The sequence below is a fragment of the Carassius gibelio genome, chromosome B3, assembly GCF_023724105.1.
Source record: "Carassius gibelio isolate Cgi1373 ecotype wild population from Czech Republic chromosome B3, carGib1.2-hapl.c, whole genome shotgun sequence".
Lineage (NCBI taxonomy): Eukaryota > Metazoa > Chordata > Actinopteri > Cypriniformes > Cyprinidae > Carassius > Carassius gibelio.
This window is the reverse complement of record NC_068398.1, coordinates 5,665,757-5,680,803: the sequence shown is the minus strand read 5'-3', so window position 1 is coordinate 5,680,803 and position 15,047 is coordinate 5,665,757. Positions and strand designations below refer to the sequence as shown.

General features: G+C 38.6%; 2 protein-coding genes across 4 annotated transcripts in view; one reads left to right on the top strand and one right to left on the bottom strand.

Moving 5' to 3' along the window:
• Positions 1 to 15,047, bottom strand: part of rangap1a (RAN GTPase activating protein 1a) — a 321,818-nt gene that overhangs the window by 258,175 nt on the left and 48,596 nt on the right. The gene's annotated exons all lie outside the window — the stretch shown is intronic.
• Positions 2,253 to 15,047, top strand: part of LOC127952501 (myosin-9) — a 43,515-nt gene continuing 30,720 nt past the window's right edge. The window contains exons 1-2 of one of the 2 annotated variants that reach the window (XM_052550980.1): positions 2,253 to 2,497; positions 13,214 to 13,545. In XM_052550980.1, coding sequence (XP_052406940.1) covers positions 13,219 to 13,545 — 327 coding nt within the window. In that variant the 5' untranslated portion in view covers positions 2,253 to 2,497; positions 13,214 to 13,218. The remainder of the gene's footprint in view (positions 2,498 to 13,213; positions 13,546 to 15,047) is intronic. The other variant, XM_052550979.1, reaches the window with a different exon arrangement.

Sequence of the window (15,047 nt, the reverse complement as noted above, 5' to 3'; positions counted from 1 at the left end):
AATTTAAATGCATTAATTTAGTCATGCAAATATGCACACATTTATTTAAATACATAAATACATTATTATTTTCTATAGTTTTTCATTATTATTTTTCCTATGCAAATCAGTGTAAATATGATCATACCTTGCTCAATATAATTTTAGATAAACACATCTAATTATCTACAAATAAATTAAATTATGCTTTCATACATATTTAGGGTTTGAAGTCTGTGGTGATTATAATTGATAAAATAATAAAAAAACAGTTTTTGATATATATATCTTTAAATTGTTATGTAAAAGCTAATAGCTGTGAGTGTCTGAAACACTGCAGCTGGTGTTTACAGTAAATATATTTGCATATGCATTATTTGTCATTTAAAACTGGTTTTGAATCTGATACTGGCTCAAACAGATGGTTTTCTTTTCCCTAACAGCCTGTAATCTGTAACAGAGGGTATTTCTGCTGTGAGGAGGGCAACTCCACAAGAAAAGGAACTTCTCGAGAACATTCATGTAAAAAAGCGTCTTATCTCGCTTCCTGCTCGATGGAGGAGGACGGGATGCGTCTCCTTTAAGCGCTCTTAGGTTGATGCTGGTGTTTTTAATTATTCCAAGGTTTTGTTTGGAGCCATTTCAGGACAAACACACTCAGGAACGCGCGTGACAGAAGATCAGTCATGAGAAAGAATCGTGCATGGGAAACAACGCGCTGGGTTGCGTAAGCAATTCTGGCACGGATCACTCATTTATTTATGCTGGTTTAAACTCACACATAAATTCTCAAAGACGCTCTAATGTAAGGTGAGGTGGCCGCAGGGCCGGCATTCACAGAGAAAGTCTGTTTGTGTGCCATAATAGAGAACACACCCAGCGGCCGGGGCACACCCAAACCGGGCGTCACAGACACACTGCAGGAGCCGAGCGGGTCAAACCCACGGGAGGAGGAGAGAGAGAGATCTGAGTGACCTTATTTGGTAATCTGTCTCTCTCTCTCCCTCTGACTGTCTCACTGCATCTGGCTTCGCTCAGTCAGAGACCTTTGACTCTGTGTTTGAATTGAAATCCCTGTAGTTGCCCAATCAGCGTAGAGAGCAGTGTAATGATTTTTCCGGCGCATCGCCGCGCGGACAGTTCTCGGTGATTCAGGGTCACTGCAGGCTTCCACAGACGCTCCTTACACGCTGATAAAATACTCCCGCAGGTCTTTCAGCAGTTTTCCCTGGATCATCACCCCGCATTCCTTGGATACTTCAGTCAAGCGTGCAGCTCGGAGACGCTCAGCCTCTCACTGCGTGCGCGCTCACGCGTGTTTGATCGGAGCGTCGCTCGTAGTTCAGTCACAATCAGTGACCGTCTAAAGCACACACTCACATTTGTGTGTATTGCATTTATTTAGTCATTTATCATATATACTTTGTTTTAATCAAGCTATTTACACACGAAAAATAATAAGTTAATGTTCTGTTTGAATTTATGTATAAATAATAAAGTGGCAATAATATATTGATGCTATAAAACAGGACAGACACCTGGCAAAGGCCTCCGCGTGCATTTATTTTTGTAGGCCGCCTTCTAAAGTAAGATGTGCAGATGTCATTCAGGTTTTGCGTGTTTACATGTTTTTATCTTGATTTTTTTATTTGATGCTTTGAATGAGGGCAGAAGGCAGCTAATCCAGTTTAAATATCCAGTATTTAATAAACAATCAAATGCATAATGCATTAATGTATACATTAAAGTGTATTTCAATAATAAAATAATTATATGCAAATGCAAGATAGATAGATAGATAGATAGATAGATAGATAGATAGATAGATAGATAGAAGGTCTGTGATTATACTAAAATAAACGCTTGAAGTAGTAAAATAAACCATGTAAACAAATATTTAAATGGAAAAAAAAAATCGAAATATTGTGGAATGCGTGGCAACACACCCATTATTAATTAAAAGAAAGTGTGAAGAAATTTCCTGATTCCAGACATTCCTGAGTGTGTGTGTGTGTATGTGTGAACGGTCCGGCGACTTATATGGTCACAAAAGAACAAGACCCGCACATACCTCTGACATTAAACACACATACGAGACCCCTCGGCCCAACTATTTCAAGTTCAGCCTGTGACGCGAACTTTGCCGCTTCGACACGCCCACACATCGCTCGTGATTGGCCGAGGCTCTTGGGAATGCAGAGAGCGCGCTGTGATTGGCGGAGGGTCGGGGCGATGGGCGGTGACGTGCGGCGCAGACTCCGCCCCACCGGGACCGCACCCCGAACCATTACTGCAGGACGGAGTTCAACCACAGAGTGGAAGAGGGAGGGAAGAGAAAGAAAGGAGAGAAAAAAAAGAGAAGAGAGAGAACGAGGCAAAGGGAGCGGACTACTGCGCAGTTTCTGTGGATTGAAAAGGGAAATCTGAAGCGCATCGACACGGATCCACACGGAGTCCCTGGAGTTTGAGACAAGCCTAGTCCCGAGCGTCTGCATCTGCATCTGCATCTGATCAGCAGGTAAAGAGCCGCGCGCCACCGGTCCGACACACTACAGAACCAGTGACGTTTCGCCGGCGCTCATCACGTCATTGCTCGCGCTAAACTGGGCCGAGAGGCGCGTGTATGGTTGCGCCCGTGCTTTAGGACAAACCTGAATTTGCGAGATCTTTACATTAGAGTGGACAGAGGTAAACGTTGTTCCTGTCACTCTTAATGAGTTCTTGCAAGCTAGTCGCTTCAACCGGGTGAAGCGGAGCACGTGCGCGCTCCCAAAGTCCGGCACCCGGGCTCGCGCTGCTTTACCCGTTTTTACCACTGCATAACTTCCATCAAAGGTTGTAGGAAACCTAGATTAGTTCATCATTTTAAAGCGCGTACACTGTTGTCCGGGAGCGCGCTGCGCGAGCTCGTGTTCCTCGGCGTGTGGCCGCCGTTGCAGCCATGTCTCAGCTGTGTAAGTAAAAAAAACAAAAAAAAAAACAAATGAGTTTGTGTTGTACTTCAAGATGACTCTCTATTAAACAGTTTGGCGAACTTTCAGAAATCCCAGGCGCGCAACTCTTTGTCTTATAACCTGATTATGTACACAATGACAGGAAAGTGAACAGGATGTTAGGATTCGAGTGATTGACAGTTAACTTGCGCGATGACGTCAGCGCCATGGTCTGATTTGATCGTGATTTGTTGTGGTTTAAAATCACACACGACACAAGTCTGTCTGATCCACGTGACCTCTCATTCACACCGATATAAGTGTGTTGGTCATCATTATACCTGTGTCTACATGTTCATATAGTGATTAACGGTGAGTGAGCATAGACCAACCACTTTCACTGTCTCAGACATCCACAGTAGACACCTGGGCAGTGTGTGTGTGTGTGACCTGGTTTTCTGCAAGCGAGTGTGTGTCTAGGACGCTGTGACCCATTAAAAGCACATGCTGGTCTTCTTCTGGGTTTTGTTTGAGTTGTTCTCGTTTGTTAATCCCAGCACACCGCTTATTGTTGGGATTTTCTGCAGCATTTGTCCTGTGCACAGTCCAAGACACGTCACAAAGACCAAGTTTACATAACCACAGTTGAACATAACCTAAATGTCATAATTACGAGTGGGATTTCTTTTTCTCTTTGAGCCCAGAGTTTCCTAGTTGGGGGTGTGTCAGTGAGAAAACATGGCATAAGCGATGGAAGACTTGGACTATGCGTATAAACCTTGCGCGCGGTATATAAACGAACATGAACGATACATTTCTTAATCTGTGTTAATGTTAGTTGTTGCTGTTACGTGACGTAGCGATGTCTGATTAGGAGCGAGATGTGGGCTGAAAATACACGGATTCGCTGTCCACATGAAAACACAAGGGCAGTGTTATCAGATTTATCCACTCTGGGACCCGGATTCATAAAAATATCGGTTTTACTCTCCCAAAACGATGGATCTGTGTGGACGAAACGCCTATACAATACCAACATTTATGCTAATACAGCGAAATGTGTTTCTGTGTGGACAGGGCCTTAGTTTACAGCAGCTTTATAAGTTTACCTTTCTAACGCATCAGACTTCTTAAGAATGATTTTGCGACTCACAGAGCCTGAATGAAGCAACAATCACCATTGCATCTCGTTTTGATTTCATCAGACCGTCATAAGTCATGGCATTTTGGAATAAAACTGGTTTAAAAAATGCAAAATCACGGCGAAATAATTTATTTCTAAACTCTCAAAGTTGTAAAAAAAAAACACAGATTATTGTACGTTTTCCAAGAAAATCGTCGAAAGTCCAAATTTTACGTTTAAATCAAATTGTTATTCTCTTTCATTGCAGTTGTTTGTGACATCATCTAGTTCTTTCTGAGTGAAAATAGTTTGACAATAAATCCTGCACCAAATTTTCCAGTCTACCATTTGACGTACTGTTTTGTTTAAAGGTAGTGAGCAGTGTAGAGCACTGTAACCTGAAAACTGTTTTTATTTAACTGTGTGCTTTCAGAGTAGAAGAAAGAAGAAATTCATGCGTTGCAGTGATTTTAATTGAGTGCAGTGTCTTAAAACAAATCATGGTAAAACCACTGTAAAGAGGTTTAGAGTTACTCGCTTTTATAAAACATCATGACAGCAATAAACACCAGTGATCAATAGACATATATGTCATATCTGATATTATATGTATATGAAAAATAAAGTCGAATAAGAAACATAATTAACACTCAGACATTCCTCTGAATAATTTTCCTTTGTTCCACTTAAGTAATTTATTCATAATATTTAATTAATTAAATTATATATAAATATTGGTGTATTTATTATTATTATTATTATTATTATTATTATTATTATTATTATTATTGGCATTTAATTTAAATATTATCTTTTGAATGAATAATATCTGAATTAAATATTTATTTAATAAAACTAGCATACATTAATACATATACAATTATAATAATAATACATATAAAATATATTTGATTAAATATAATAATTAATAAAATTAAATTATTCAGCATGCGTCAAATGTATACATTTGTTTTACAAATAAATGAATATTATAAATTAAACATTCAATTATTTTTGGATTTTGTTAAATTGTTAAATTAATATTTATTTAAAATGCTAATATAATAAAATAATTAAGTAAAAAAAAAATAATAGTATTAAATGACTTTAAATGGAACACAAAAGAATAGATAGAAAGACGTGGAAAGTAAATTATCTTTTATATTTTTTATTATTGATTATTTATTAATTTGATGTTTGAGTGTTGAAACATTTGATTATTAATTGTGGTTTAATTTAAATATTTAAAAATTAATAACATTATAAATAATATTTATTATAATAATTATTATATTATTAATTATTATAATAATTTCTATTAGTGTCATGTACTCAGCAAAGCCCGCCCAGTTTCCTTTATTAGTAACTCTGATTGTGACGATCTCTGATTGTGACGAACTCTGATTGTGACGATGTCTGATTGTGACGATCTCTGATTGTGACGATCTCTGACTGTGACGATGTCTGATTGTGACGATCTCTGATTGTGACGGTCTGATTGTGACGAACTCTGATTGTGACGATCTCTGATTGTGACGGTCTGATTGTGACGAACTCTGATTGTGACGGTCTGATTGTGACGAACTCTGATTGTGACGATGTCTGATTGTGACGATCTCTGATTGTGACGGTCTGATTGTGACGAACTCTGATTGTGACGATGTCTGATTGTGACGATGTCTGATTGTGACGATCTCTGATTGTGACGATGTCTGATTGTGACGGTCTCTGATTGTGACGATGTCTGATTGTGACGATGTCTGATTGTGACGGTCTCTGATTGTGACGATGTCTGATTGTGACGATGTCTGATTGTGACGGTCTCTGATTGTGACGATGCCTGATTGTGACGATGTCTGATTGTGACGATGTCTGATTGTGACGATCTCTGATTGTGACGATGTCTGATTGTGACGATCTCTGATTGTGACGATGTCTGATTGTTACGATGTCTGATTGTGACGATCTCTGATTGTGACGATGTCTGATTGTGACGATGTCTGATTGTGACGATGTCTGATTGTGACGATGTCTGATTGTGACGATGTCTGATTGTGACGGTCTCTGATTGTGACGATGTCTGATTATGACGATCTCTGATTGTGCTGAACTCTGTAGCGTGCGCTGTGTTGTCCTCAGGAGACTCTGGTGTGTGTAATGAGTGTTTTGTGAGAGCGGAGGCTGTGGGATCTGCTTGAGGACAGATGTTAATCCACTGGCACAGCGCTGAGAGATCGACAGGTGTGGACCTGCAGCCCTGGATCCAGCTTCAAGTGCTGTTTATTCACTCATTGAAGCAGGGTCTGATGTGCCAGGGCATGTCCTGTGAATGAGGTGACGCTCAGGTCTAGGATCAGTGTGAAGTCTGATCTCAGACGGGATTCGTCTGTTTCCTCTCATCTCATCCCGTCTTTCTCTGGAAGTCTAAATCCCTTTGTTTCCCACCTTAGAGCATGGATTACATCGTTTTATGTGTGATGACATCATTCGCAGTGCATTATGGGACGCAGTGCTCATTAAAGAAAGGGTTCAGCTTTAAATGATCAGTTATTCACCCTCATGTCGCTTTCTTTCTTTGAATGTTTATTTATTTCAGAGTTCATTTCATGCAGTGGTGCACGAATTCAGTGTCGAGAGCCATATTTAATATGTTTTAATATTTATTATAAATGTGTATTAATGTATAATTTGTATAATGTACTATTTTATTATTAAATTTATATATATATATATATATATATATATATATATATATATATATATAAAATTTTAAATTGTAAATAAAAACATTATTTTTAATTATATGAATAATTGAGTTAAAAATTATAATTAAAATAATAAATGCATAAGTAAATAATTAATCTAATTAAAAAATTATATTAATAATTTAAGTGAAACACAAAATAAGATATTACAAAGAATATCAGTAAACAATGTCTCTCTCTCTTTCTCTCTCTCTCTCTCTCTCTCTCTCTCTCTCTCTCTCTCTCTCTCTCTCTCTCTATATATATATATATATATATATAGATAGATAGATAGATTCAGCATTAAATAATTTATTAAATTTCATATTGTATAAAAAACGTTATATGATATAATATGTATAGGGTTTGGAATGACGTGAGGGTGAATAAATGCTAACAGAATGTACATTTTTAGCCTATAATATCCCTTCGTCTCAGTTTCCTGTACTTTTGTCTTGATTTTCGAATCTTTTTTCCCCATCTGAATCAGATGAACAGGAAGTTCCTCACTTTTACTCCGCTGCCGTTTGGACGTGATTATTCAGGAGTGTTCCCTTCATCTTTCTTCTCCTTTTTTGGTCTGTTTTCTCTCCTGCCGAGCAGCCCTTCCCATAGTGCACCTGTGCTGCAGGACAGCTCAACAATGACAGGAAGTGAGCGAACGAGAGCTCATATCCAGACAAACATGAGAGCCGTGTCCTGATTGTTTGCAGTACTTCTCCATCCGTGTCACTTATCGCATGATTTACTGCATGACCGCATCATGATGCACTGCAGACTCATTCCTCCTGCTGATTGGCCGGGACATGATGTCACTTCCTGTTACAGGAATAAGCTAATCTGTCTTCACTAGGAAAATCCCCTTCTGAGTTGGCTATAGTTGGATGCTTTTGTCTTAAACTTGATTCATTTAATAATCATTGTCACATATTGATATAATAATAATAAAGAAATCTAATTATTCAACACTGAAGCAAATTTAGAAATAATCTGTTTGTTCACAGACTCATCCATCTTGACTCTAGTGTACTTTGGGAGGTGTGTGTGTGTGTGTGTGGGACGGGTCAGGGTCCGTTACCGCTGGACTTTGAGCTTGAGTGCTCTGGGTGTGGTGTCATTAACGCAGATAAGATGGCGTTTATGGTTAGAAACGCTCATAAATATTTACGTCCAGCAGTCAGAGATGAGCTGATATTACACTTCAGTGTCCGGCTCTTTCTCTGTCATTTCCTTTGTTTGTTTCCATCTTCACAGCATCCTCTGATGTGTCTCATTCATGAAGCACAGGCTAAATGAATCGCTAACATTAAATCATCATCTGATGAGTGTCAATGAGCGCTGTTCTTCTCTGACACACTCAGGAAGTGATGAGGGCGGGGCCAGACGGGTGTGGCTGTTTGATATGTAAATATGAGCTGCTGGCGTCTGATTGGCTGGAGGGATTCGTGCTACGATGTCATCAGCAGAAACACACACACACACACACACACACATGGTTTCATCCAAATATGGAAAGCAGAACATTGTGTTATATTTGAGCTGGTAACTGGAGCGTTTGTGAGGTTTTCCTCGGAGACCTTCTGTCAGAACGCACTGATCCTCAGACCAATGTGGTCTGGATTAGATTGCTTCACTCCTGCATCTAAAACACATTTAATCAGGAGATAACAGAGCAGGAAGAGGTTTTTATAGTCTCAGTTGATTATTGTCACTGAAAGACTTTTTAGAGTCGCATCTTTGTTTTGGTGCTTCAGCAAATTTAGAAACAAGTTACTGAGTCCGGTTTCACCTTGACATTAAAAGACAAAACTGTGTTATATGTTAGTTGCATGAAGAACCAAAGGACTGTTAAAATGGTTTGCATTTAAAGCCCCAAATTCTTATCACTATAATCAAATTTTTTTTTTTTTGGTATTTTAATATAATACATATTTATATTTATCATGTGAGATATTTGTTATTGTTATTATTTTTATTTGTAGTACTAGTAGTCAAATGCGTATTTAAATTAATGAATTAATACATTTTTATAAATGAAATGATAAAGAATCTACTAATTATATATTATTAAATTAATTTAAATGTATCATTTAAATTAACGAGTTAATGTAAATGTATTCTTGATACGTATTTGTAATAGATTAATTTTATTACATTAATTTACAAAAAATAAAACAATGTAAGTGAATAAATAAAAAAATAGTACATATTATTAATATATAAATTCATATATTCAATTAAAATATATTATAAGAATAATATATATATATATATATATATATATATATATATATATATATATATATATATATTCAATTAATTTAAATTTAATAATTTAATAATTGAGAATGTATTTAATTAATAAACACATTAATGTATATATGCAAATATTTGTATTATTAAAACATTATCTATTATACTTAATATGGTAATTATTATTATTATTATTATATATATATTTTTTTAGAAATATCAGAGATAATTGGCATTAATGTTTAATTCTCATGACTATAATCTGAAAAGATAAAGATAATATATATATGATTTCACATCATGGCTTTACTCCACAGTCATTTAAATGAATCGCTGTATAATATTATTTTACTAACATTACCTAGAATAATGAGAATTGTTATGGCTTCAGTAGAGTTATGATCATAATCTCACGACACAAAACATCCTCGTGTTTGCATATAATCAGCAGATTCTTGAGGGAAACATGCTCTTTGACTGATTCACTCATATATTCTCTGTTCATATTCAGAAAGGGTTTTGTGCCGCTGTCCTGAAGAGTGTTAGCTGTTTAGAGACGGACGTTTAAAATTAGACTCAAAGAAGTGTCAGGAGACTCAAGTGTGTCAACCTCATCTCATCTCATCTCATCTCACGAGCGAGTGAACGAGCTTCACGCTCACGTTTTTACACCTTTTTAGTCTTTACTACCCTAATCAGACAGTTTCCCCTTAAACAGTCCAGCTTTATTACAACAATACAAAAAAAAATACATTTAATCAAAACATAATCAGAAAAAAATGGACTGAAATCAGATTTTTTTTGCTATATCTGAATCCAAATATAAAGTAAAAAACAATTCTGGTTAAAAACGAAATGTGATTTTGACCTGTGGAAATCAGACATTGTTGCTGGATAATGCAGTGTCTATTTTAAATATTTTGTAGATTAAATATTGTGTGATGTAAGTGCTCATGTAAGTGCTCATTAATAATCTGATTATTAATGTAGTAGAATAGAATATTGATAGAAATAAGATGAACATTTCACACAATAATCCAAATATAAAGTATGTAATTTAGCTAGAATAGCAATTAAATCAAACAAAACAAAATAATGACCTGTGTTTTCTTGGAAATGGACCAAGCTGGATAAAAGCGCACACTCTGATTGGAGTATTAAGAGAGTGCCTGTGGTTTTTGGGATGGGGGGGGAATAACTCAAGCTGTCTTTGATGAAGCTGATACATACGCTGGACGCTGGAGCCGATGGGTGGTCGAGCACAAGAGGCACTAATGACCAGATCTGTGAGCTGAACGACGCCACATGTTGGAATTGAGGAAAACACTAACTGTGCAAACTCACGTCTGTCATTACAGAATCACAGCGTAAGCAGATTACATTCTCAGCGTAAATATCAACCGCAAATCCTCCTCCACGCTGGTTTACAGGTGCTAAAAACTACATTTCCCATCATTCTTGGTTCTGCTGCACTGCTAATGTTCATCCTGCTGTTCGTTTGGTTGCATTATTTAGTTTCAATTCCTGCATTGATGATTGTGTAATATTTAACACATGAATTCCCAGGAGATGCGTGTTGTTTCCAGCGTGTTTGTCTAATGGCACGCAGATGTTTGGGTTCATGAGAACGTCCCAGCGGTCGTGTCGCTAGCCGTCTGCTGTTTAGAGTTTTTCTCACACAACCTCAACCAATACTGGTTAATTTACCATTATTTATCCGTTGATGGCTGGTCAACAGACATTTTCCATAATCTACAGCCACATGTGTTATTAATAGACCGGGCTGTTGGTATGTTGGCCGTTTAGTATGAAAGCCTGTTTCAGTCACTGAGTAAGAAAAATAAAAGTTAATTTGAGACTTTTTATCTCGCAATTCTGACTTTTTATCTCGCAATTGACTTTTTTTTCTCAGAATTGTGAGATATAAACTGGCAATTGCAAGTAAAAAAGTCAGAATTGTGAAAAGTAAACTTGCAATTCTGAGAAATTAAGTCAGAGTTGTGAGATATAAACTCGCAATAACCTTTTTTTTTCTTTATTCAGTGGCGGAAACGGGCTTCCATAATCTAGATCATCTCAGAATGACCAAAGTTGACTCTCCTTTGCCGATATGGTTTCTCTTTAGTGTTATGTCATAAACTGGCTTCATATCAGTCACCTGTTCTCTAGATATCAGCACCGGTCACTGCTGTTAAACTTCCAGCTCAACAGACGAGTGCCTGCCATCACAAATATACTAGATTTTAAATCTGGATCAGCCAAAGTCCTCCCATGTGGGAATCTGTTTCTTGCTCAGGGTGTGGAAGAGAGTCAAGCACTAAAATAACTCATGGGCCTGACAGACTCAATGGAGTGTGCCGCTGTAAATCACTAACCACCCAAACCAGTTCCCTGGGCACAGAGAAACGCCACGGAGTCACAGGAAACCAATAGTGTGCCGCTATCACAGGAACCTTCATGTTTTCGCCGGTCCATTTTAACCTGGAAATGTCAGGGGATTTAAAAAAAAATTGTGATTCCGGGTCTGGAATGTGCAGGAAGTTCTAAATTTCTGAATGTTCCGAATGTTCGTTTTTGATCAAATTGGTTTGGCCCAACACCAATGCTAGAGTGATTGGGAAACTTTAGTTATTTCCAGACCTGTTCCCCTCAATCTTGCTGCTAAGCTCTTGTTCCTCGTGGCTGTATAAGTGCCAGAAGGGTCCAGCACAGAGGGAGTTTTCTGGAATGTCCATTGTAGCCGCTCACAGTTATGTGTGTGTTTGTCTGACCTGGTAAGACCTGTTGCGTCCCTCCCTCTCTTTTGAGATGCAGTGGAGTGTGGGAAGCGCTGTCGGCCATCTTGCGCCTGTTTGGGCTTGCAGTGTTGAGCTCGGTGATTGTTTGTGTCCCTGGGCAACTGCGCTGAGCTGACACCTGCGTGAGCTCACCCACCCGACGGGTTCCTTCCCGCCAAGATCTTTTCGTCAACACCGCCAGATCCAAACCACCCAGAGTCACTGGCGCTATTGTCTATCACACCTAATTGTTTTGGTTATTGGAGGATGAGGGCGTAACACAACCTGCCCATGTTTCATCAGTCTGATCCGACAAGATTCTGCTGAATGCAGTGTTGGGGGTAATGCATTATAACTAAACCGCTTTGTCGTATTTCTTGTTTTATGTCACTATAAACAAACAATACATGGAGATTTGGAAATGAATAGGTGTCCATTTACAAGGAATGTTAAGTGTTTTCTGATTTATTGTATTATGCTAACTCTGTGTGGTTATATGGCTAGTTGCGTTGTTTTATTTGCGTTTAGCATTGTTTTCCCTGCTGTCTGTGATCCCAACAGGCCTGTGACCCACCGGAGACCCGCTGTTCTCTGACACGTAGTTTAAACAAGCTCGCCCTTGTCTAAACACGTCTCTGAATGGTATATTCAACAATGTGTTTGGCCCAACCACATTTAAAGCAAAACGTCCCACGTACAGTGTTGATCACTGCGAGTGTGTGTGTGTGTGTGAGATGCGTTGAGCGGTGCTGTCATTTCATGTGGCCACCAGGAGCGTGAGCTCACCTTTTCTAAAGTCTGCCATGTTTTATGAGCTGGTGACCTAACATGTGTTTGGATGGGCTTTATAGACCCAGCATTCCTGAGGACTTGCGTAAGAAAACCGAGAACAGCAGAAAAGGGCTCTGTTGTAGGTCTGTTTCTCTTGCAGTCTCGGTTGTTAGCATGATATGAAGAGACCCTTCAGCTGCTGTTTATTTAAGAAGCTGAACCCTGACGTTAGAGATGTTATCCAGCCTCACCATGGCCCAAGTGACCAATAGCTGTAGGCTACAATGCACAGAACATCCCTTGAAACCATATAGCAAATACCACTTGCATTGTCCTCCAATGGTTAATTGGCTAAATGAAATATTTTGCAATGAATAGCCAAAGTTACATTAACAGAAAATGTATAGACATTCTCAGACCTTATAAACACATTTTTGTCTAGAACAGCATGCATAAAACTACATGCCGGAAAAGCTTCTTCGGACGGATCATGTAATCTTGTTTATCCTGCTGGTCAGTGTTTGAAATAAACACTCTGTACACTATTAAACTGTGCACTTCTGTGAAGTTTGTGTGTGTATTCATGGTCCATAAACATAAACTATTCTCTGCTCTCTCCTCTCTTGCCTCCAGCAACCATGTCGGACGCCGACAAGTTCCTGTACGTGGACCGCAACCTGGTCAACAACCCGCTGGCGCAGGCCGACTGGGCCACCAAGAAGCTGGTGTGGGTGCCCTCGGATCGGCTGGGGTTCGAGACCGGCTCGGTGAAGGAGGAGCACGGCGATGAGGTGGTGGTGGAGCTGGCCGACTCGGGCAAGAAAGTGCGGGTCAACAAGGATGACATCCAGAAGATGAACCCGCCCAAGTTCAGCAAGGTGGAGGACATGGCCGAGCTCACCTGCCTGAACGAGGCGTCCGTGCTGCACAACCTGAAGGAGAGATACTACTCCGGCCTCATTTACGTGAGTCTGAGCAAACCACTTCAGGACCCAGTAACACCTGAGATATCAAGCTCATGTAGTCTGATATAGTGAGATATATGGTGGCTGTTGAGATATTTATGTGTCCAAAAAGATCTGAGATCAGTGAGATCTTTATAACAGTAGATAAGATACTTCGATCAAAATATCAGCCATCACTCTAAATCTCAAATAATATGTCTAAGTCAGATTAGATTTGAATTATCCAGACATATAATGCAATGCAATCCAGTCAGGATTGAGAGATGAAGAAATAAACGTTCCTCAGAAGATGTGAGATGTTCGGGAGGCTTGGAAAGATCAGTCCTCCACTGAGGAACAGTGAAAGTAAAGCTACTGGAAAACAAACGTTCCTCAAAAGATCCTAAGTGTCCATGAGGAAATTACTAAAGTTAATTCTATTGTATTATTACTTTTACATTTACTGGAGAACAGTCAGTAGAGATTTGCCAGCAAAGAAACACATGACGCTTGGGCTGATGGTGGACTTTTGTAAATTAAAGTGAAATAATTTTTGCTTGATAAAAAAACTCTAAAATATCAGTCGACAACAGAAGACAAGGAGTCGAGGTAACACTTTTTTAAAGTACACTTGTTCTACTTTACATGTACTTACTATTAAAATAACAATAAATTATGCATAATTACATGCAAGTCACATTAACCATAATCCTAACCATATAGTAAGTACATGTAGTTCATTAATATAACCCTGTTCTTGAATAATCACACCATAACAAGGACACTTTACAGTGTGTGAAACAGGTGAACAGAAAAGTTTTGGTCATCATTAGAAATGTGCGTATCGAATATGACCCGGTAGGATTTATAGGGTTAATAGGAGAACTAGGACCTGAAATCCGTTGGATTGTTTTCCAGGAGCTCGTTCAATGTTTATATGTGGGTCAAAGGATTTGTTTTGAGGAATATTAAGAGATTCGACAGCCTTGAGTGTAGATAGTAGGGTCTCGCTGACCTGCTCGCTGAAATAGTTTAGTGTCTTTACTCTAAACAGGAAGCCTTAAGAACAATGTGCTCCTGAGGGACAGGAAATGATGTGAGTTAAAGAATGATGGAGAAGGAGACGAGGGGAGCAGAAGTATGTCTGAGAAAAGACATCTGTCTGATCTGAGGCTCTGCTTGACTCAGGCTTATCTAATCTGGTTAAGATAAGTCAGGCTTGATTCAGTCTAAGTTACGATTCTTTGATCCGACTCCCCTTTAGGTTTCTTGGAGAGTCTTACATTGGCAAAAACCACTTGCATTTACAATAACAGAAAAAAAAAAAAAAAGGATTTCCACAGTAACTAGAGTAACCCCGCAGGAGGAGAACATGCCCACACCTGAAGGGTTTCACTTCACCTTTTTCTTGTGGTTTCGTGATGAAAATATAAACCATGGCTACAAATGAAACCTGCTCACATATGCTTTCTGCAGTACAGCTAGATTATACTGCGACAGACTAATTCAGCATTATTGGCAAA